Source organism: Falco cherrug, chromosome Z (assembly GCF_023634085.1).
Source record: "Falco cherrug isolate bFalChe1 chromosome Z, bFalChe1.pri, whole genome shotgun sequence".
NCBI lineage: Eukaryota > Metazoa > Chordata > Aves > Falconiformes > Falconidae > Falco > Falco cherrug.
Window position 1 is genome coordinate 23,934,552 of NC_073720.1, and position 24,864 is coordinate 23,959,415.

The 24,864-nt window shown below is 37.1% G+C and overlaps 1 protein-coding gene across 11 annotated transcripts in view; it reads left to right on the top strand.

Annotated features, from left to right (window-relative positions):
• The window catches only part of ERBIN (erbb2 interacting protein), a 122,769-nt gene that overhangs the window by 60,637 nt on the left and 37,268 nt on the right, over window positions 1–24,864 (top strand). For all 11 annotated transcript variants that reach the window (XM_055699053.1, XM_055699050.1, XM_055699049.1 and 8 more), the window contains 3 exons: window positions 11,963–12,041; window positions 12,804–12,893; window positions 19,414–19,470. In XM_055699053.1, coding sequence (XP_055555028.1) covers window positions 11,963–12,041; window positions 12,804–12,893; window positions 19,414–19,470 — 226 coding nt within the window. The remainder of the gene's footprint in view (window positions 1–11,962; window positions 12,042–12,803; window positions 12,894–19,413; window positions 19,471–24,864) is intronic.

A 24,864-nucleotide genomic window follows, 5' to 3' on the forward strand; every position in this document is an offset into this window, starting at 1 on the left:
ACCTTTAGAGAAATGACAGGGCACGAGCTTAGTTAACTATTCTCATGTGCCTGTTCTCGATCTTATCACAGTTTGGATAGCTTCTCTGCCTACTGTTGCACACCAAAAATACTACTTAGGTCACACTCTTGTTTACTTGGGACATCTTGTCTCCAGCTATTACTGAAAGCTCTGTAAAATTCAAAAAAACAAATCACAGTCGCTGTTTGTCCCTGTTGGGCGAGTCAAGAAATAGTGCCGTTTATTCGATAGTAAATTTGGTATTATTTGAGACTTCAGTTTGTTGGCTTAAGTGCTTTTCCCTTTCTGTTTCCCTGTCTGCTGTTGCAACCATGGAACATTTTTCTCTTGATAACTGCGAGTCTATTCTCTTCCCTTGTGCTTGTTTTTCTCTTGGTAAGAATTCACTGCTAAGTTTCCCACTGCCCACAATTGTTACGATGTATGTCTATAATAGAGCAAATAGGAAGGGTTTTGCTAGTTTTCCAGACTAGCAAAACCGATCAAAATCTCTGATTCTTCCTTTTGCTTTGTTAGATATTGAAAGAATACAGTGTTGAAGCAGTGGATTTTGCGGGAAGCACAGGGTTTGCTTTCCCTTAATAAAATAAAAAGAAAATTACTGGAGATTAATCACCAATCAGTGCAGGATGATGAGAGATACCAAGTTCTAAAATAACTGATTGTGCTTTTCACATTCCTGTGCTTATGGCAAATGAAGGTGGAAGTTCCTGTATTTTTCTTGTAGTATAGATATATGGTGTTTTCTTCTGGCATGGATGTATCTAAATCATGGAGTGCAGATGCCTTTAGATCAAATATGCATTTAGTTTTAGAGGCTGCGTTTTAGAAGGGTACGTAGTTACACTTTAGTTTTCAAATACCAACATACATCAAATATGTTAGGATTTTCATGTAAGATAGTTGACTTGTTTGTGGCATAAGCATAATTGAATGCATTGACCAAAGAGGCTTTTAGTTTTCTAAAGAGCTGATTAAAAAAAAAAAAAAGAAGAATGTAGCTTCACTTTTAAAATGTGTTCAAGTTACCTCAGGAATTGTGGAGTCTGGCTCACGGAGACCTGTTGCACAGGAGAGCATCCAGCTTTCCAAGTAGAACCATATACATATATATGTGTATGCATAATATTTGATGTTTAGATGAAAGGTCAAAACTGCAGAAATTCTTCAAGGTAGCAGATTTGTTACATAAAATATGTTAGTCCAAGAAAGCAATCTTTGCGATGTTTTAATAGCTTGTAAAATATCTAGCCTTTTCAATTTCAGATTTAAGTGTGTCTCATTTCAAACATACAGTACATAAAACTGTGTAACAGAGACACGGCAGATGTGCAAATGCAGATACTTATGAATGTTTACAAATATTTAATGAGAATAAGAATTAATCTAGTCTAGTGTCCTGTCTCCAACGGTGACCAAATGCAGACGCCTCGGGAAGACTTAGTATACGGGAAGTCAGGAGGCGCACGTGTTTCCCTGTATGTTGCCAGTGTCCAGTGCCTTTTGTTATTGGACCTTCTTGAGCCAGACAGCATGGGGTTTTTATTTAGGAGTCTTCACTTGACTCCTCTGTCAATATATCTAATCTTTGCATGAAGTGATGTACGTTTCAAGGCATGTACTGAGATACGGAGTACAAGCCTTTAATGGTTGTGTATTATGGAGCATACAGAAGCCTTTGTAGAAGCGTTTGGTTTGGAATATATTCTTTGTGACTGCTGAAGAGGTCATGGAATAGACTTAGCCTAAAATATCAAACTGCTGCTGTATGTGCAGCAAGCATGGAATAGAATTAGTTTTAACTCTAACTTTAGTCTTGGCAGTAGGCAATAAATTCTGAAATTTTTTTTTGGTGTGGCTACATCAGTTGTCCTTTTATGGCATTGTAGCCTGATTCCCAAGGTTATTATGAATCTTTAATATCAAAGGTATTCCAATGCTTCTTTCCAGGTATGCTTGAGCTTTGTAACTTTTACCTGAAGCTTGATGCTGTCCTAGTCACAAAGATGAAATGGTACTTGAATAAACGGTACAATAAATAAACTGCATTTCTATACTGGAAATTACATCCTGCTCTGTAGAAAGCATCAAGAGATGACCTTTTCTCCCGGTCCTGCTGGGTTACACCTTAAAGAGAAGTTGTAGCATACAGGATGTGAGACCTACCTAGAAATATGAGTGTTTAATTTATGAAGCTGAAGGAAAATTTAAAATTTTTAATCCTCTATGGCCAAATTATTTATGTATTGACAGTTGTAAAGGAAAAAAAAAAACCCCACCCACCAAAAAAATCCACACCACCACTCTTCACCCCTAAATCTGTCTCTGTCAATGTCTATTAACCTTTAGGGGATGATAATTTATTTCCTCTGGCTCCAGGATGCCAGTCTTAACCTGCATCTAGAACAATGTGGAAGGCTATCACGGAAATATTTTTACCTATTCTTTGAAGAACAGGAAAGCATTCACGTACAGTGAGTGTATGATGACACGTGTAGATAAATGGACAGAAGGGTTAGCTTTACAAGTTCAAGTGATTTGAACGGCCAGAGCTGTGATGAGGTGACTGCCAGAGAAGTCAGGCTTTCCTGAAGCCTGGGAAGTGGGCTTGGAATCGCTTGTGCCTGTGGAGTTATCATAGTGGGAAACTATGAGAGTACTTGTGAGAGGAAAAAGATTGAAATTTTAAGTTCTGTATAATTCAGGCTTTTGGAGAATTAAATATCGAGATTAGACAAATAACTAGCAAGAACAAAAGAAATGGTGTTTTGGAAATAAGGGTATCTTAGTAGTAGTAGTCTCTTAGATGTTAAGGAGTGGTTCTCTTTCACTGTGGTGTTAACAGTGAATTGAAATGTGTCAGTTTTTTAGTCTACATTGCAAGGGATCTTCATGGAAAAATGCACAAACTAAGCCCAAGAAAACAAACACACACACATGCCTCCAGGCATATGGGCCTTTAGAGTTATTTTAAATAACTTTAAATTATTTTGTTAACAGATGCAAATGTAGATCAAATATGTTTTCTTCAGTGTTCTAAAATCATCTGCTGATTTGGCAAACTAGCTTTAGTAAACTGTGTGCCAGAAGTTGGGGAGTTGGGACAGTGGGATTTCAGGAGTGTATCTAGTCTTCTGTTGTCCCTCTGGTGCATTTAGGAATATGGTTTTTCAAGGAATAGAGAATTATTTGTAGTTAATAGGGGAAGGTGGATCCAAATTTTACTTTCTGCAGGGAGAAGCAAGAGAGAAAGATCTTGACTATAAAAATAACTTGCTGTAAATTTGCTATCTCTCTGCTTGTACTTGAGGAGGACAGGGCAAATGGGAGCAGGGTCTTATATCATCTATGATAGTGAAATAGAAGAGAATTTAACTGCTGCTGACTTGACTGCTGAGCATGTAGGTTTACTATAAATTACCATCATATAGAGGTCATAAATTTATCCTGAATGTTGGCATCTATTCTATTTGGCATTCTCTAGTCAAGTGTTTTTGCTTAAATACATTGTCTCTGTTAGTAAAGGTACCAAATAGGTTCTGTCTCTGCAGAACAGAACAATCTCTGTGTTGAAGAGGATGGGAACAGAGTGAAAATTTCAATGCAGTTAAGGTCTTGAATGTGGAATTTGAGTGTACATATCTCAAATTCTGAAATAAGTTAAATACAAATCTCTTCCTGCACCCAAAGAAGTCTTTGTAACACAGAAAAGGCACTGTAGAAATAATTATGGGGTTTTTTTAGATGTGGTTTTGCAGGTAAAGGCAGAATGTACCTTCATTTTTGTAAAGGGATGTTCTTTGAGTAACAGTCATCATGTATTAACCAAAAATGACTGGACAGATGACACTGAATTTGCAGCTCAGGGTGGTAGGGGATGGGGGGAAAAAAACCAAGCAGCTTTACCTGTTTATGTTATGCTTTGATTTTAGGTTACTCTGGGGGCTTGACAACATTCTAGCCATGAATTAGATACAGTTGAAAACCACCTGAGCCTTGGTAATTGTCCAAGACAGTGTTATGAACAGAACTGCTACCCATAACCTTCTTAATGTTCCACATTTTTTAATTTTACCCTGCCCTGGAATGTTTATGTAAATTAGTGTGTCAGGCATGTCTTCAAGAAACAACATTATTGGCTATCTTGTTTTTTCCAGAGAAAAGGCATTTAGGAACCTGTCTTGCTGCGCACACTCCTTCTCTTTTACATCACATAAGGATCGTGGCTAGAGCAATCCTAGAGATACCTTACTCTAAAAATTAAGTTCTCCCAAACAGTTTGAGGATGAATGATTGGAAGAGTCTAGTGGGCTTGCTGGGGTATCCTGGCTGTGCCAGTACATGGTGTATAAAAGGAATAAAACCCCAAAACCCACAAAAAAACCACTAAACAATTTTCTTGTTTGCACTGCCTGTATTAGCTCTGGTAATTTTGCTGTTCAAGTTGTTATTGGCAAAAGTGATGGGGAGGCATCATCCATTTAAACAGATCAAGAGGCTGACATACAGTGTAGAATAGGATTCATTACTGTCTGGACCTCACAGAACTGGTGTGAGTTCGTAGCTTTCAGATTAAAAACTTAAAATTTTGAATTTCACAAGCGGTCTTAAACCAAAATTTTGGAACTACTAAACTTGACTCAGACTTATAACGGGTTCAAAGCTATAAAAAAGCAGTTTACATCTTAATGCTGCTGCTTTTTCCACATGTGGACACTCACTCTGCCAAAGAGCCTTTTGTCTTAATTGTGAATATTTTGTTACTATATAAATGTATGTAGTTAAGTACCCACTTCATTAACAAAATGAGCAGCAAATACATTGCCAATATTGTATTTTATTGGAAATCTAATTATATTATAATAGTTATCACAACCAATAAGAGTACATTTTTCTTTAAAACTCACTAGAAAAGCTTAAAAATCTCCCTATGGAAGTATTTAATGTGGCTGGGTTTTTTCTTTTTCGTTTTTTAAAAATGAAAGCACTGTTAAACATGTGTTCCTGTTGGATTGGTAGCTTGACTGACATTTTTGCATTAATTATTATGTGGACTGTACAGATGTTATCTACTTCCCCTTACAATGAACCACCAAACATACATTCAACTTCAGTTTTTCATTGTGTAAACTTAAGAAAGACACACACACACACACACACACCCCCCCAGCACAGTCGTAGCATACAACCCTGCAAGTGACAGTTGTTAAAGGTGAGGACAAATGGGAAAGGAAACCTTAAAACTTTCAGAGTGTGTAGAACTGGAGGAAAGGACTTTGTAAAATTAAGATGGAGAGGTGAATCAGCTTACTAAACTATAGGTAGATATATGTCAAGCAAAATCACTTCAATGAAAAATCAAGAAATCCAATGGAGTTTCTTTTCAGAATTTTGTCATGATTTTGTATGACTTTTAGATTAGTAATTTCCTTGATAAAAGTTTTTCTCAGAAGTGAACTTTTCTGCATAAACAAAGCGGAGAGAGTGGAGAATGAAAAGCTTATATAACTGTGTTTAAATTGGTGTTTTATTAAATCTGTAATAAGTTTAATGATGAAAGGTTAAATCTATTACAGATTGATTTTTTGAGTTTTACTTCCTGAGAAGTGTAGGTCTCTTCCATAGGTCTCCAAGCTTATATATTTTTGCTTTTAGCAAGGCTTCTGTAAAGCTCGTATACAAGGAGAACCAAGCTGCAAAGAATTTTACAGTTCTGATGCTGGGAGTGCAGGGCAACTGATGTGACATATAGGAGATTTCAAAAGCTTTGGGATGTCTGTTTGCAGAGATAGACTAATGTATATTTGCAATGGTTCCTCCTTTTTCTTGAAATGATGGGGTTTTTTGGGATAGGTTTTCACTAAATAAGCCAGAGGCTTCTAAGCTGCTTGGCAACAACTAGAGTGCTGAGTACCACCTTATGCACAGGTACACGGATGCTAACCTTGTGCTGAGCTGCAACTTCAGCTCTGAGCAGGCAGGTGTTACAGCAGGCCTGGCCTTGGAAACCTGAGATCCTGGTTAATCTGAAGTCAGCTGCGGCAAGGGATCCTCTAAGAATGTTCGAAAGAGGAATGAACGTTCAAAAGGAAGGATGGATAGGTTAGCGTTGTGCAGTGAATTGACTGGGCTCTAACACTCTGCTTCGAATAATGAAAAGTGCTGCTTTTAATTCAGAAGGTATGCAGAAATCCCAAATTAAAACAAATTATATAAATATGTAAGAATACAGACTGTAACTGATAGTTTAAGCTTTCAGCTTGAAATTTCAGTTTTTGCAAACAAATTTTACGTAATCTTTGGGAGAGTTATGGTGTATATTCTTGAGTTGTGAAAATATTTTGATTGGCAAGTTTGATCTGTATTGGCTGGAAGGACAGTTGTAGCAGAGGCCTGAGTGGAACAATAAACTAAAGGTACGCTTTTTGTGACAGTGGAGCTGCTTTCTGGCAGGTCTTAATAGCTGCTTGTCCAGAAGTTGAGACCAGGATGAATGAGAGAAGAGCGTACAGAATTAATATTGCATTCGTATTCATGCAAACTGAGCCTATAATATTTGCCTCTGTCTTCTGTACTTGTAAGGGTCCAGAGTGGGATGGGAGCGCAGTGGGCTGTACTTTCGATTACTTTGCAAGGGCTTTTTGGTTTGCCTGTTTGGAGAGAATTTTTTTTTCTCACATTTCCCACAAACTGAGAGATCTAGCTGTAAACAAACTCATTCCTTTGGGAACATCACCCGTAGGGCTTCCACAGGTCCTTGTGTATGCATTAGTGATTTTTCTATGCTTTTTAGGAACTGAAAGGAATTGAACCAATAGTCTTCCCCCCAACCCCCCCGCCCCATTTAAAACATTTCTGTATGAGAAGAGGTGGAACTTGATTTGGAGGCACTGCTACTGTCATGTAGCAGTAATCATTTCAGTAACTGAAGCCTGAGCATATTAGTTTAATTTAAGCATTTGATTGTGAAGAAAAATATAACCACATGACTGGAGTACAGAGAGCAGAGCAAGCCCCCATCTGCAGTGGGGCTGGAACAGGAGCATATGGGCATTTCAGCTCTGGGATCCACTGCAGTGAAGGATTCTGACAGCAGCAGGTGTGATCTGCACAATTTTCTGTAAATCCAGAACTTCCAGTATTTCTGAGTGAAAAAGTGCTATCCAATATAGAGAGAGAAAGTCAGCCTAGTTTTCTGTTCTGCTCAGCAAGTTGTGCTGACCCTGGTGATAGGAAAGGATTATGTTATGTATGGGAGGAGTTGAGTGGAACTCAACATGGTAAGTAGGACCCCAGTTATACTTACAGTTGCCTTAATCCAGTCTAAACAGAGGGACATTTGTGCACATTTGCTCTGACAAGCTGTGCCAAAACAATCATTGCTCTCTGGGGAGTTGGAGATGAGGCAAAATTCCATATATATATCAGCCATGTTATGTGATCCAGAACTGAAGCTGATTACCTTCAGATTTGTGGCCATTGACCCAAAATGCCTATATGACCTTTTTGGTATGCCCTTTGGGCATGTGCCACAGTTGGACTTGGACTGTGTTTAAACACCGCTTTCTAGGTTAGGCTGGTAAAGCTGGTGAGTTTTTGCAAAGTAGAGTTCTGAATGATGAGTGCTTTCTGCTTTTGGCTTAGTCCAGACAAGAATTTTATATTACTTATATTCCTTTTCATTACCTTACTGCCAAATTTTTCTTAACAATCTTCCAGTCCTGCCTGCCCTCTCTCTCTCTCTCTTTTTTTTTTTTTTTTTTCCTTTCTTTTCCAATAAGTGTTGGTTCTAGTAGAAACTGGCCAGTGAGTTTAAAAGTGCCTGAACTTTGGGAAAACAAGGAGGAAGGAACACAGAATTAAATACTAAAAGCTGTTATGTAAATCTCACTTCTGTGGAAAACTACACTACCAGAAGAACTTTGCTCTCAATTCAGTTTGGGTCTGGTGGTTAGAATTAAAGATTACCAACAAACTGTATCTTCTCCTGTTGTGCTCTGCAAATGGTCATAGTCCACAAGTGCAATGGTTTGTGTGTTTTTGGAGAACAGTAAGTGTCATCTGTAAATCAGTTAACAGCACTGAAATGGGTTGGGGATGACAAGTGGTTATCATGTAAATATGAAGCATTGGGAGAAAAAACCTGTCCATTTGATGCTTTTCAAGGAAAGTGGGATAAGGCTGCAACAGACTAGGTAACCCCCAAGTAATCTGTTCCAGTGTCTTCTATAATCTTTTGCTATCAGTGTATAAAGGAAGCAGTAAAAAATTCAGAAGAAAAATGAGATTTAGAAAGCAATGTCTCACTTGCAGTGCACATTTGATCAGACGCTCATGGAGGGTGGGGTTAGCTATCAAATGGATTAATTAGCACAGTGTTACAAAAGGAGTGTGGAAGGATGTTATCATGGAGACCCTCGAGGTTTGCTGATCTTCCTTAATGGGGAAGAAGATTCAGGACACTAATAATAGGTAGAAAGCAAAGAAACAGATCCTCTTAAAAAGTGTTCTTTACAGTCCTTTATCCTTCTCTCGTATCTTTTCCTGGTGTTTCTCTGCCTTCTTATTCTTGTTTCTTACTTGCTTTTTGAATTTGCTTTCTTGATGGGACAACTGGAAGAATACTAACCCAACAGTAACTGCATGTTTCTAGCATGCAGGAGAGGAGTATAGCTGAGGAAAAGCGAGTGAATGTGGTTATATAGACAGTTAGTAAGCAGCTTCCTATCACATGGTAGAGGGGAGCAGTCTCCTAGTTTTTTTCTGTCTTCTGAATGTGTACTACAAGCATGAGGTATATTTCACGCAGTCATTCCCAATTTACTGCTCTTTTGTATGATGGCTACCATTTACCCATACTAAAGTGTTGAGTGAGGCTGATAAAGATGGTGTGTACCATAACGGTACTGGCTCTCAGCAAAATTAATTTCAGGGGCTCCTTCACTGTTAGTTTTCTCCTATCAGTTGAATTTCTGTTGTTGCCCAAGGCATAGTTAAGCAGGAGACTACTGTAGAGCCCTCGGATTATGTACAAAAGCATGCTGATCTAACATGCCTGTATTTGGATAGCTAATATTTTATTTGGCTGTTCTTGGGAGAGTAAGTTTACATTGACATTCTCTTCTCTAGCAGATGTGCTGTGTGTTTTGTTTTCTAGGTAGTTATCATAGATTTAAGTCTTCTGTGCTTCAGTGAATTCTTGACACAGGCAGTGGAAACTAATAGTAATATTAAAAACATGAGGTTTAATATGTTGAACCAGAGCAGTCTTTCATCCGAGGACCAAGCCAAGGCCAGTAGTGTGACCATCTTTCAGAAAAACTAAGTTTAGGGAATCTGTGTGATTCAAACAGCAACACTAATGGCACAGAGTGAGTCTGAAACATAATTCTGCCTTGAAGGAAGAGCTTAGTGGTGGTTTACTCTGGTTAATGCAAACACATGTTTTAAGAAGGTAAAGCTGTATCATCAGAGTAAAGAGGTCCTGATGTGGTTTTTAGACAGTAGATCACTTCATGCAAGTCATCCATAACTTCATCTGTATGGGCCTCTTATGTGTTAGGTATTTGTTTGTCTGCCATGGCCTAGGATACTGTGTCATGTTAGATACTTTCCATCTGTATGTTTGGACATTCTTGTTTGTTGGAAGAGGTTTCTTGCTACAACTGGAAGAACATGTGTATTTACATTTTTTGGAAGTGTGTTTCTCTTAATACAAAGATTATATGACAGCAATATATTTATAGTCTTTCTATGATAGTTTTCTAATCTTTCTTTAAACCTATCTTTGTACTTGAAAATACCACTGCTGCTTTCCAGAAATAAAGCTTTGTTACATTATGTATTACCTTTTTAGTTTTATTTTTTAACTGTGGGAATGATAAAGTGAATTCAATCAGTATGCCCTGCTGTCATTTTCTGCTTCGAGTCCATTCACCACCCCAGTAAACTTCACATGGCTGAAGCCATATATACGTAATGGTATATTTTTATTTACATGTGTGCATATACATGAACACACACAGTAAACCAGAAGTGTCAGAAATCTTTGTCTGTATTACAGTTGATGGTTCAATTCTTCCTGGTCCCCTCTGCTTCTGTATGTTATTGTTCTGGAGTTCAACAAGGTATTTCCCAAAAGGATCCATGATACTCCAGAGGTATTTAAACACCTGGTTTAACTTTGTGGCTTAGTGTGCTTTTCTTGCCTTTCACCTCTCTGTAACAGAGTAGAACTCATGGTATGAGTTAAAAGAAACAGTTTAAACCATTTAGTATGACAAGTTCCTTTCAAGAAAGACCTAAAAGTCTACTTTGACAGAAATGGTGTTTGTACTTAAGTTGAATTTGTGGAACAATCAGCATGGTGACTTGGCCACTCAACATCACCGGTTAACTTGATGTGAAAGTATGTGTTTTGTGACTGCTTTCCTTGTCAGGTGATACTGCCATCTCTTAAGTCCTAATACACTGGTTCAATCTTGTTACTACACAAACATAGAAAAAAACAAACTCTAAGCTAGCATCAGAAATTTTGTGATTTCTTATGTAAGTAAAAACATGACTTAGCAGTTGATGCTCTGCCATGTATTTTCTGCTTCGTTTCTGCTCCAGTATTCTCAGAACAGATATATGGAGAGACATAACCAAGTACCACCTGCCAATCTGAATGAGAAGGCATACTGTCCTTGTCTTTCCCTCTGCAGCTGAACTGTAAGAGAGTTATGTTGCTTGGAGCAGCGTGAAATTTCAGACTTTCACTAGCCTAAAAGCAAGCATCCACAAAGTACAGTTCCTTCTTAATGGTTCGTTTTTTGAATGGAACATTATTCCCTGGGTTCAGGCTGCTGTCTCCACACACCTGATAAAGCACTCTAGAAGCAGACACAATTACATGCATTAATTAAAAGACAAAGAGCTGAGATTTCTGTTACCTGAAAAAAACCCAGTTCTTTTAAACTAACTTTATTTTACTAGCATATGAATTTTTCTTGAAAAAATAATGTGTTTTTAATCCAAGTAGAAGGATTGCAGTATGAATCATTGCTATACTTGGGACAAGTTTATTTAAAAAAAAAACACCTGTCCCGGGCTATAAAAAGAATGTAGTGATACATTGCAAATGCAACTGCAGTTGTGATAACTGTGGTTTTATTTGGTTTTATGGTGTAGTAAAGACTGAGGAGAAAGTCTTGGGCAGTAGAATGATTCACTACTATTTTCCTGTTGATGTAGTGGATACCTGTCTTTTTTTTTTTTTTTTTTTTTTTTTTTCCAAGGCCTGTTTTATCAGTTTCTGACAAATATGAATTTGGCAGATACGTGGGTTGGAAATATACTCTGGTGTTTCTGGAGTCCATCTTGTAAAAAGAGGAGGCTCATTATTTTTACAGTTTTCAGACATGAGTGTGTCTGCAGCAGTTTTGTCCTTCTCTACAAATAATCTGAAGCTAACAGCAAACATGTGTCACGTTTTGGGATATCTGTTCAGAACCATGAATGCTGTAAACATACTTCAAGATTTGAAGGCTAACCATTTTGCCTGGATGTCATAAAAGCCACACATCTGACAAACTGATCCTGTTGGAAACTTTGTTCTACCATGTGTATGAATGTGACTGAGGGCCTGATCTTAAGTACGTTGCAAAGTACAGGTACTTTAATATTTGGTAATGTAAAGTGAAATGTGGAATGTAAGTGGAAATTGTTCGTTTACTGTGTCTCTGTTACGCTGCTTGGTGAGCTGCCTGCTAAGCTGCAGTATGAAATGCTTTAGGAATTGAGAGCTGTATCTGAAATTAAATATGAGAGAAACAGCCCACTGGTTGCTAAATGAATTAAAGTTTTTATGGCTAGTAATTTTCATGTGTATCATTTTTATGCCTGTGATGGAGTCTAATAATTTAAGACTTATTTCCCTACTTCTCCCTGTATCTTGCAGGCATACAGGAGTTTCCAGAAAATATAAAAAACTGTAAAGTCTTGACAGTTGTTGAGGCCAGCGTAAATCCAATTTCAAAGTAAGTTTGTAAATTTTTTTTGATGTTTTATATTTTGTGCAAACACTGCTGAGATCCGGTTTGCCCCAGACATGTGCCAGCCTTTGAAGGCAAGGAACAGAGTTACCTGAGAAGCATCTTCATTAATTTCATTGCACTGTGATAAAGTATAGCTATGTCATTATAGTATTTTTCCCAAGTTAATAGGCTATGTGAGCAGTTCTGCATTGTACCATGTAGCTTTCAGCTTTAAGCTCATCACTTCTCTGTGAATGTAAAGATGCAAAAAAGTTTTTTTTCTTAATAACAGAATTAATTTTACGCTAAAGCCTGTACCATTGTTTTTCAAGCTTAGCTTGTATATTTCCCTGTCACCTTCTATAGTGACAAAATTTGCCCCAAGTAGCACTGCCAGAGATACAAACTTTGTACATTGTAACTCTTTTGGGGGAAAAAACGTGTTGGATAGGTTTTTATCTGATTTATTGTCTCTTAATAAATACCTCCTCCATGTTAGGTGTCAGGAGATCACAAATACTTAGCAAGACTACATTTGTTGTTTGTAATTTTTATTGCTTGTAGATATTGTTCTCCATACTTAAAAATAATTCTGAAACTAATGTTACAGAGAACAAGTATGTAGTACAACTTTGTAGAAATTCTAGTGCCACCTTAATGTTATCAATATGTAGGACTTAAATGCTATACTGTTCTTTAAGAAAACATGATATAATGCACTGACTACAATTGAAACAAGCGCCACGTTATTTTACTTCTGTATAGGCTTCCAGATGGATTTTCCCAACTGTTAAACCTAACGCAGCTGTACCTGAATGATGCTTTTCTTGAGTTTTTGCCAGCCAATTTTGGCAGGTAAGTTGAATTTGAAACTTGGTATGTATGTTTAGTTTTAAATTCACGCAGAGCAGTTTCTGCTGCTTCTCAAGCAAAGTATGAACTGGAGGAAGGGAAGAAGTGCACATTACCAATCGATATATGGCACATATTTGTTATAATAAAAAACCCTGAATCTTTATCGCTATTTTTCAACTGGGCTTTTGAAGGACAGACAGAATGATTATGAAATATCAAGAAATAACTCATGTAAACATTTGCTTCTTTTACAATGTAGTTCTGGTAAGTACAGCAGACTAGTTTTTCTGAAGTACAGGTTTGTCACTTAGTAATTGGAGTGAAGCAAATAATGGCGTCTGTAATGCCACTAGTCCTTTCCTGGATGCACTGACGGTCCTCTCCTTCGTGCATGTCTGTAATTCTCAAGTGCCTTGTTGTTAGGAATCTTTCTGAAGGACTTAGCATATTTACAGTGTGCTGACTAAGCAAGATTGTTCCACATAGTAATTTACATACAAGAAAAATGCTAAACCCTTACCTCTTTTAAGAGGATTAAATCTTGGGAGCAAAAGTGAAAGGATAATATTTTTAAAAGGAAGAGTCCTAGATTAGGATAGTTCATCCTGTTTTCCTTATCATGCTGATTTAGCCGTTTTTGCTTTTTCCTCCCGCTCATCACTCTTATTTTATGCTGGCTTCCTAGATTGTCACTCTCCTGCCCCATCCCATGTCCAGCAATCCTCTCTTTCTGGGCTGTTAGTTAACCATGCACATTGCTGTGTGAAAGCAGTTGCCTTAAGCTGTGTGGTTATAGTAGGGTCAGCACAGTTCATAAGAGATTAGAAAAGCCCCCAAATACAGTGCTGCAGAATTTTGGCAGATTAGGAGATTTACAATGAAAGAATGAGCAAAGATGCAGTCTTTAGTGACCATTAGTTTTAGTCATCTGTGATGGGAGCTGTTGGCCTGTTCTTCTCTGTCCAATTATTAGTCCTTCCCTGATGAACGATTAAAAGCACCCGATCTGTTACACACTCAGCTAACAAAAAAGCTGCTTATGATGCAGGAGCATTAATTATTGTGCTTGCTTCTTGTACACAAAGTTTGCATTTCAAAAGACCTCATTAAGGTTGAAGAAGAAATATCTGGAAGATGTGTAGTCTTTGCTTGTTGGCATTTTCATGATTGCCTATACATTTTTCTGTTCTGCTTTTTAATAGTCTAATGAAATGGCAAGATTTTCTTAGTAAAAAGATAAGCACTACGGATGAAATTGAGGACTTCAGGTTGACGCAGTTGGTCTTACAAGTAGTTAATCTTACACATAACATAGCTTTAGAAAGCCTAATTATAATTCTTTCTTAATCACTATCTACTTCTATAATGCTTAATGGTTACGGAAATGGTGAAGTCATTAATTACTAACAACATAAGAATAAATCAGTTACTGAAGGCAGCTTGAAAGCCAGTTCTCCAGTGTAGTGTTTATCTTAATAGCTATGAAGGATTCTGCCTTGGTTTTTAAAATATAGTGACTTGCAGCATCCTAGCTTGTAGCTAGGAGAATGAAACTGAAGTTACGACTTTTCTCATCAGCTGTAGTTAAAATTAATTCAGAATATTCATATGAGTTTGCCTGCTGATGTATTGCACAGAATAAATACTATTCTGTAAGAAGTTAGTGTTTAGATCAAATAAACTAGAAAACAGTGAATTAGTATAATATTTAGAAGTAAGGTTCAGACCCCTTTGACGTTGAGTGCTTCTGTGAGTAATGAGACTGCTCTGCCACTCCAGAACTTTACAACTAGGTATAAACCAGGGGTCCTCAAACTGCTTAACCAGGGGGCCGGCGCGGATGCAGTGGCAGGCAGCCATCTGCGGCTGCTTGGTTTCCCCCCCCAACCCCCGGCGGGGGGGGTCTGTAAACACCGGGGGCTGGATTGAGGACCCTGGGGGGCCATGTCCAGCCCGCGGGCCGTAGTTCGAGGACCCCTGCCGCAAACACTTGCTAGTGCAGATGGTCTTTTAACTTGTACTTCGCAATATGGGAATACTTAGTTTAAAAACAAACAAACAAAAAAGCTCTGGTAGAATCTTTTGGAATATTTAGAGCATTGTTGGTTATTCCCATAAAGGACAAGCCTTCAGCTTCTTACAGTTTGGTGCATTAATTGTTTTGTGTATGGCTTATAGCTGCTATTTTTTGTTACATGGGAACACATGAAGTAACTTGAGTTTTGTTGCCTGCCTTACTGACAACTATAGGCTATAATGTCTCTTAAAACCAGAACCAATGCTGTGTTAAAGCTGACATGGTTTTTGTGTTCCATGTGTCAGGGTCTCTGTTCCAGCAGTTCAGGTTAGAAAAGTAGTTTCAGTTTCTGACGGTTCATATTGATTTGTTCCACAGTTTAATTGCTATCATGTCTCATGAGAGTTGTCCCCCATTCTCTCACTTGCTGCTATTACAGTGTTCTCACATCTCTTTTTTTAGTTTGTTAGACTAAACAAAATTCTTTTTCCCTCTGGCATGGCAGGTTTTCCTTTATGCCTGATTATATTAATATATCTTGGAACGAGCTTCAGTTTGAATTAATTTTCTTTTTGACAGGGAATGATGATATATAGCTATATTTAGATTTCAAATGAAGTCTCTTCATGGCTTGTACAGTGTCATGATTATTTTCTTGTTTTCTTCTTGTAAATGTCTGTGGTTATGCTCTAGTGTTCTACTAGCCCTTTTTGGCAGCCGCCAAGTGTTGTTTCCCACATGATCGACTAATGCATTGGACAGCTCAGAAATGGTTGATGACTCTACAAAGAAATCATGAGTGCTTGGCTTGGTGCTATGGCGTGTTGACACTTGTCTATTTTTTTTCAGTCCTTAGGGTTGTACAGGTCTTTTTCCCCCTACAGTGTCCTAATAATTCCTTGTATTGTCTGTGACTATCTTTTGTGGCATTAAACAACTTAAACTTTTTTCCTATCATTTAAGATTGCTGTTAAAAAGCATTAAAGAGGATAGTCCCAAAATGGGTCTTTGCGCACCTCTGTCAGTAACATTAAGCCTGATGCTTAGCAAAGAAAACCTTGTGTAATGCAGGCTACTTTTAATATATCCATGCAGCATTTCATTAAGTTTACTTCCATGCATTGTTCTCACCTTCAAAATTTGTGCTAAAGCTTTGCATGCTGTTGAGGCCAAGATTATCCAATCTTTGAGTGTTACATACTTGGTGTCCTTCAAAGATGTTGTACCAGCCCAGCCTGTTAGGCTTATTAAAAAGTCACCAGACTTTTGGCAAAATGTGCCAGTCTCTTTGGAATTCTGAGGTGAGAAAATGAGGGTTTTTTCTCCACTCCCAAATTCTGATTTGAATTATATCAGTGCATCAATATTGGCACAGATCCTGGAGTTAGCCTTTATGCATGTGCACAGAAGTCTTGAGAATTGCTTATGTTTACTGAAGAAGACCATCTGTTGTATCTAAATACATCACGTATATTTACATTTAAATATACATAATGCAAAACACCATCAAAAAACACATAAGCAAAGCATTCTAAACTTGAAGCTCACTACATGCTAATTTTTAGACTGGGCTTTAAAAGGGTGATGTTATTTACTGATAGGTGTTTAAGATAATCAAGGTGTTGCTCTTCTATAGAAAAATATTCTATACTTTTATATCTATATATATAGATATAGATCTATATAAGATAGAATGACATCTTACCCATGGCATTCAAAAAATTCTGAGAATGTCGTCTAAGATGGGATATTGCTTCCAGAGGCTGTGATGTTGCAATTAATTTACTTCTAATCTTCTTTCTCAACAACTTGCCAGTAGTATTTGCAGTAGTAGATATTTTTAGTAGTATCCACTTTTGGATAATTTTTTAAATAAATGTACAAGGATAATTGAATTTGGGACTTAACTGAGTTACATATTTGCAATTTTGCTGAAACTTTTGCAAATGCAGCCTGCTATAGGATACGAATATTAGTTCTTTTGCCTTTGCATTTTAGTTACAATTAAAAACAAATAATTCTGCACTAGCAAAACTGCAAAGGGGGTGAAAAATAAAGAGCATCTCTCTATGAAATATTTCTAGTTTTCTAAGATGACTGCTGTTGAACAGCAAGTTTGTAAGCATACCTGCTATGTATTTCTTTTACATTTTTTACAGATTGTATAGTTCAAGAAATCAGATTTAGGAAGAATATTGATCTTATCCTAGCAAGAGATATATTTTTAAAAAAATTTTATTTAAAAGTTGGGCTACACTTTAAAAGCAAGCTGAGTTGGTGACATTCAATAACAATACTGCAACAACAATTTTGTTGAGACTATTCCACCAGATACGCTTAAAGTTGAATAATGCTCTGTTACAGTGTTGTGTTTAGGTGATGTGTCAATATTTCTGTGGGTACGGGTTTTTCAAGTTGAGAAATAAAATATTTCCACAGGAGTGTTGATAGATCTTTGTGATAGAATGGCACAGGAAATCATATATTTCTGCCGCTGTGACTTCTGTTTTTTTTTTTAGTATGGGTGGACTAGTTCTCTGTATTTCTTCTCCAGATTAAATGTGTTTTTCTGTTCCATTGTAGCAGTTGAGATGCTTAGCATGGGTGTTTACACCAGCAATTTAAAGAGCAGCTAGGCTGACTGATACGTATTTTTACATTAAGCTTGAATTAACCCTTCCAGTCATAATGGAAGAAGTGACAACTGCTTCAGTCCAGTATTTCACATCAATTACTGCAGTAAAGTTACTAGTTTAGAAACAGCCTAAATCCCCCAGCCAGTAGAGGTTGAAAATATTTCCAGAGTGGCCCCTGTGTAGCTCTACATGTAAGAAATTTGGTATTTTTATCTCCCAGTTTCTCAGGGTCAGCTGAAGAAAGAGTAGAATGTGAAACAAGGTCACACAAAGCTATGAACCTTTCTATCACCAAAGGCAGTCTTTAACTTCACAGAATTAGCTTCTTAGAAGTGCAGTACAGTCAGTTCTGGCTAAAATCAACAGTGTGGGTGTGCATATATATAGTTTAGCATATGAATGGAGATTTGCTTCTACTGCATTCAACTGAGCTACAAACGGCGTAGCTCTTTTCACTATTCTCAAAGCAAAATACCAACTGGAGCCTGATGCAGTGTTTGATTGTTCTAGAGTTCAGAAGTCCAAGCCCAAAATGGCCATTCAAATCTGAAGGTGCTTAAACAAGCAAGTTCTGTTTTGTCACAGACGGGTATCTTAGGATGCAGGTAGGGTAAGAAGGCTAGGAAGTCATTTGCAAGTTGTGCGCTAGATCGACAGCAGTGATATTGCTGTGAACTGGATTTTTTATAAGGGTATTCTTTCAGTACTGTTAGAGTGTTGGTTTTTCTTTGAGTAGCTGGGGGGGAGAGGGTTCCCCTCCAGCAGCTGCTGCCAGATGTCAAGTGCTGCTTGCAGTGCTGGGCTGTGTTGGCCTCTGCTCTGTTCCAAGGTGACTGCTGTATTCTTAGGCTATTCATAGGCGTGGCAGATTGCTAGTTTCAAATTCATCCAAAAATGAGCAAATGTCTAGAGGAAAAATAAGTACTGTTTTCAGCTTTCTGTTTTTACTTTTAGTTCTTACTACTTAATTTCCATTAAGGTTTTTGTCTCTGTCCTTACAGCATACTCAGTTAAACACCTTCAGGAAAGACCAGTCACTAAGCTCCTTTTTGATTCAGGGAGCTTAATAACCCTATTTTGTGTTGTGTAAAGGCCGTTCATGCGTCACGTGTAGAACTCTTGCCTTTACAATCGTGTCTGTATTCTGCATTTCATTTAACAAAGAGATAGTCCTGGTGCTGCTGTCCTGATGCAGAAAATTCCACTGGGGATGGTACATTGCTTGAATGTCGAGACTGCTTTGAACTTAACTTGGCCAAGCAGTTGAGCTTGGGATTTAGAGGTTATTTATCTGTCTTGCAACCAAGGATATCCTGACAGAAAGGTCAAACTGCCTTCTAACAGAAATATCAAAATGGATTAAGCAGCTGACTAGAAAGAGAATATGGAAGGAAATACAAGATGAATGTAAAGGTTGTTTTTACCATGTGGAAGACCACAGGTATTCCTGTGATGAGGCTTTTTATATGAAATGGTTTGATACATTGCCAGTATTAGAAATTCAGCATCGTAGCTCGTGTGGACTGATACTACTTTTCTTCTATTACTTCCTGTGTATTTCTGTATATGTTGATAACATGTACCCATAATGAATCCAATGAAGTGCTTTAAAATCTTTGGGAGGAAGGAAAACAAATGTGTTCAAACAGGCACAGAAAAGCAGGCAAGAGCTTGTTTGCTGCTTTACTAAAACCAAACACCAATGAATAAACGAATTTAAAATAACATGCATATTTTTCCACAAAACATGTTTGTATTCTTACAAAAAATATTTTAAACTTGTAGATTTCTTTGAGATTCAGCAATGTAATAAGTTCAGATTATAAATTACAGTATTTTGTGATAAATTCTTTTGCTTTTGTTACAGATTAACTAAACTCCAGATATTGGAACTTAGAGAAAACCAGTTAAAAATATTGCCAAAGTAAGTATAGATGACATTTATATAAAACTATTTTGGAGAGGATTTTTTCTGTAGTTATACTAATAATGTAGTGCTTATTGAAAAGTAGATCACAGCTTAAAAGTAAGTAACTGGACTAAGTTGTCACAAGAAACTTTCGCTTCGTACAGGTGAAATTGTGTCTCCTTTCAGACTGCCTGGTCTGCCTATTCAAAGATATGCATATGCAGAGATATTTTTTTTTTTTTTCACTTCTTCTGTCCCTTTACAGCTCTGTGGATTTCTGATCCACCTGTTGAGCTTTTCAGTCAGCATGTGGGCACCTCAGGATGATTTCTGAGATGTCTGATGCTTCTTGCTTACAGTATTATATGGCTACCCAGATGCCTGTCTGGGTACAGTTCTGATGGCTGTGTGTCTGAAGCTTAGGATTGGTAATTAAGATGATTATTTCTAAATCAAGTGTGGAGTTTGAAATGTGTATTCAGAATGACTGAAGGAATGCAATTCACACGACTTGGACTCTTTTTTTTTTTTTAACTTCAGTACAGTTCAGGGCTGAAGAAAATAACTCATTACTGTGCTGCATGGAATCTGTTATGCCATACCTATTTCACAACGCAATAGGCTTGTTTAATATAGTGGCAGCATATTCCTTAGATGTGTTTTCTGTAATAGTAAAATAGTTCTGGAAATTCTTACAGCATTTGTTCTAACCACGAATCTGATCCTCTCTTAAAATCTAGCATCTTTCTAAACCCTGCCTTGCAATTCTCGCTCATTTCATCAAACAAGCCCAGGCTGATGATGATGCAGTTCCTGCTGTTTCTATGAGCTAGAGCAATGCACTGAATTTTCTGACTTGGACCCTGGAGGTCTTAAGTGGGTTAACAGAGGTATAAAAGGTCCATGAAGTGGGAAACAGAGTTCCCAAAGATGGGATATAAATAAGCAGCTGTGAAGTCCTGAACTCGTTGCAAGGTAGCATAAAATGGGTCCCCCTCTGGCAGCAGAAACTGTTAGAGAGGTACTGGTTTTGGTGGATGTAAGATGTTTTCATGGAGGAGGAGCTAACAATTGAATATTCACTCTGTCCAGCTCATATGCTAGCAGAGACTTGCATGCAGTAGGCTGAAGTGTGAATTGCGAGCCCTTCAAGTACAACAGCCGGTTTTCTTAGTGACTGGAGCTAATAATATGCCTAAGACATGGTCAAGGGGTATGTTCGATTGGGATTGCCTTGTTGTGTGCCTAGATGCTGTGCTGTGGTCTGTTGTACAAAAATGCCAGAGCTCCTATATGGAATGAAATCTGTAGCATCAGAAACTGTGAATTTGAAGTTTTTAATTTATAAAATTTAATGAATTAATTTAATTTTTCCAAAGCATTTTATTCATTCATATCATACAGATACTGTCTCTCCTCCTTTGTTCTTTATGCTATTATTGATTTTCAGTGGAAAAGAATCAGAGAACGTGTAATTTAGGGTAGTAGCTCTGCAAATTAAGTTACTACCAACTGAGGAACAGTAGCTATAATGAAACTTATATAGCTTTTGTTTATGAAATCACCCTGACCTTAATTGCCATAATTAACACTAACAGCATGAATTACATGCAATATTTTAAAAAGCATAGTTTACAGCGGTCTCTTGTAGTGATAAGAGACATTTAAACAAATGCTGTAATACACTTCAGCCAAATACAACTTCTGCTGAAGTTGCTGGGAATTTTTGTTGTTGTTGTTGTTGTTAACTTTCATGTTTTCAGGGTTTCACCCTTGCTGGAAAACTAAACAGCCACTGTCATCAGGGTATCCCCTGCAGAACCTCCATAATGATCTACAGTACATGCTAAGCTGCCACCTTTATTATTTCTTCTGGTGATCTTGTAGTTCAATTAAGGAAGATTAAAGCTATTGAGACTACTTATTTTTTTAATTTAAGAACATTTAATAGGCATTTTGCTACAGTGAGACACTAGAAACATACATTGTTATGTATGATGTACACTGGAGAGAAAAAGTTCATTATGATGTCCATAGTATGCAAGAGGTAAATCTGCCTTTCATGACAATGCAATCATGCAGCCATGGACCTGGTCAACAAAGGCATCCATGGCCTGGTTTTAACTATTATGTTAGAACAGAAGCTGAAGTGGAATTTGAACTTACAGTTTTCCAAACCTAAGTATGTGTTTGAAAAGGAACATGCTATATACAGCTTTAAACAGTGTAGAAAACCCAAAGGGGTTTTTATGAAGCTAATAAGATGTAGCAATACATGCTAATAATTTTGCTATAGGATACAACTATCTTTTCTTGTTTCCCTGTCAGTCCCACCTTTTTAATATTTTCATACTTACAGTGAATTCTTTTGTATTTGTAATGAGAAATGTATTTGGTTAAATTCCTACAAAATCAGCTAGCCCACCTGCTGAATTGAACATGCACATATTTTTTTAACACTAAATCATGAAGCACTTGAAAGCCAGTTAAGCAAAATGGGTAATTAATGCCAACACACTAAATCAGCTTTGCTTTGTGCCAAATGCATCATTTTGCTTGGAGCTTGTCCGTAGCCAGAGACTGCAAAAGAGGCAGTATTATAATGCAAAACAGCTCAGTGAAAATAATTCTATTGAAAGGAAAGCAAAACCATGATGACTATTGTAGAGGCATTTATCTGATAGGTAAGTTGGGAAAATGGTCCAGTGGAAATATAAAAAAATTATTTACTTTTTTTTAAGCTTGTCTGTTGCCTAATTGTCAATAAAAAGAGTAACCTCTTTAGAAAGAAGCAAGTTATTTGAGAGTGTAATTACAATGATTGAGGGCCCAATCTTGCTGTCACACATACCTCTTGATTTTTATGCTACTTGAAGTAACCTGTAGTGTTAACCTTAGTGAAACTGACTATTGACAGCATTGGAATCTGAGGCATATTTTAGACTACCTGATCCCTTAGTGTTGGATGGATTTGACAGCAAGTTCAATAATACGCATTATGAAACAGATTTTTCAGTTTGTGGGAGAGGATTACACAGTGCCATGGCAAAGACAGAAATAGGTCTAACTCAGTGATATTGCTTTTCAGTCCTATATTCCTCTTTCTTTAGCATTGAATTTTCCTGTTACTTTAACATTATTGGAAACTTCGTTAGTATACCTTTAGACAACATGCAATACAGAAAAGCAAGAGATGTTAGTTGTAGAGTAGCTGAACGTGCTATGGATGAGGTGGGGGGTGGGAGGGAGAGGGGAATGTGGGATGTGGTGCGGATAGATAACTTGAGGCCCTGGTCTTGCAGACACATTTGTGTATGCTTTACAGTTGTGGGTACATTTGCCAGATTAAAAGAAATTTCACAAGATAAAAAAAAAAGGGCCCCAAATCAGTGAAGTTACTTTGTTTTATACGGTCAGAGTTGCCTAACATTAATTTTGCAGATACTTGAGAGAGATGTTCAGATATTTACTCTGGTTCCAAATGGTAATGCCAAGACCCTTGATGAAAAACTGTAACAGCATTTTTATTTTACTTTATTTTTAGTAAGACAGTAAAGATTAAAGTAAAAATAGGAACTTTGGGTTGCCTTAGAACCATTAAGGGTGTAGCACTAGCAGGATGGGAAAGGAGCACCTAGATGTTGGGTTGGAGTGAAATTTGTGTATCTAGTGTAACTTGGCAATGAGGAGAAGAGCTTTATTGCTTAGATTCTGTGAATCTGGTGCTAGCTCTGTAAACATTTTGGCCTCAGAGCTGAATGGTGTACAGGAGGAAGAGGGGGTGAAAATCACTTGGACCTTGGAATGTAGTGGTCTGGAGACTGGGGTTTTTTTACCATTAAAATAAGAGTTCATGTTGAACTAAAAGACCAAATTCTGTTCATCTCAAACCACAGTAAAAACTATGTGTGTCAATTCAGCCTCATCAAAAATTCACTTAAATGAGTTTGAGCTTTTTTCATTTTGTAGGTATTACCTCTTCTTTTCCTTCATTCTTAAAATTTGTGTTTCTTTCTAAGCTGAAAATTCAGTTCAAATAAAAATCAAGGCACTGTCTCAAAGACTCTTGAAAGGACTATAAAAATATTAAAATAAGCCATTTTTGTCAAATAACTTATTGATGTTATCTTCATTATTTTTATTATTTAATTTATTATTGAAACTAATCAAAATCAATTCTACCTAGCTGTGATCTCCCATAGTCTACTTATTGAAGCTGAAATTTAGGTCATCGTTGGGGTTCTGGACTGCTCTTTAGTAACCCACACTCTAGCTAACATAGCTTGAAAACGGAAGAAATGTAAAACCTTTTTAAATTGAAGCCATTGGTAGGAGTACAGTGTGGTGTTGCCCATGAAGTTTTGAAAGCTGCTGAATGATATACTAGATCCTTTGAGTATTCAGCTGTGGGAGATGCACTGGGGCAAATTTTTTAGTAACATACAGCAAGATTTATATTGCCATGATCTCATAAGAGCTTTGAGAAATTCAGGTTACTCAGTATTTCAGAAAGACTTAAATAATTTGTTAGAATTGGAAAATGAATTCTAGCAGTTGGCTAACTGATAATCATCTTGTTCATTAGCTTCCAGAAATGACGGGGAAATGTTTCTCAGGTTATTCTGGAAGTAGCTTTTTCTTTTTCTTCTTTGATATAGTGGGAATGTGAGTTAAAGGCTTTCCCCTAAAACTTGTACATACTATCTTGCAGTGCAAAAAATGGCTTCTGCATTTGTTTTGATCATGTCTTTACCTGCTTATGCTAAATTCGTAGTTTGTCCCCCATACTTACTATAATGTAATAAAAATCAAATCTATAGACAGAATTTGAGTGTAATTATATTTGGAGATTATTTAATGAATAATATTAATAATCATATTATCAATAAAGAAGGCATTTTTCAACAGAATGTAATTTTTGAATTGTATATTCGGAATTACTAGCAGTGTATTTGAAGAACAACTGAAACTTTGAATAGCTGCATAGAGCATCTTGTGCTCATGAAGGTGTTTAAGTATACTAGTGTTCATAAAAATATTCTGGTAATACGAAAGACTACCATTTGGAAGCTCTTGTATTTAGTTTTTCCAGAATTTTGGAGTATGTACACACATAAGGTTTATGTGTCAAAGTTTTAGATGTTGTTAATTGCTCTATGGAAATCTAATACTAAATAAATATAGAACATAATTCCATGTGAGGGATTTGCAGCCCCTATGAAAGTATTTTTAGGTAGTACTGCCGTTGACTGGAGTACTGGTTGCGTAGACCACCTCGTACAGTGGTAGGTAATCTCTGTGGGGTCCCCAAAGTAAGCTTAAATAGAGGAAAAATGTTGCCAAAACACAGCTTGAAAAAACAGATTTTACTTTCAGTCATTGATTTAATCTTTGCCATAAGTTGGCTTA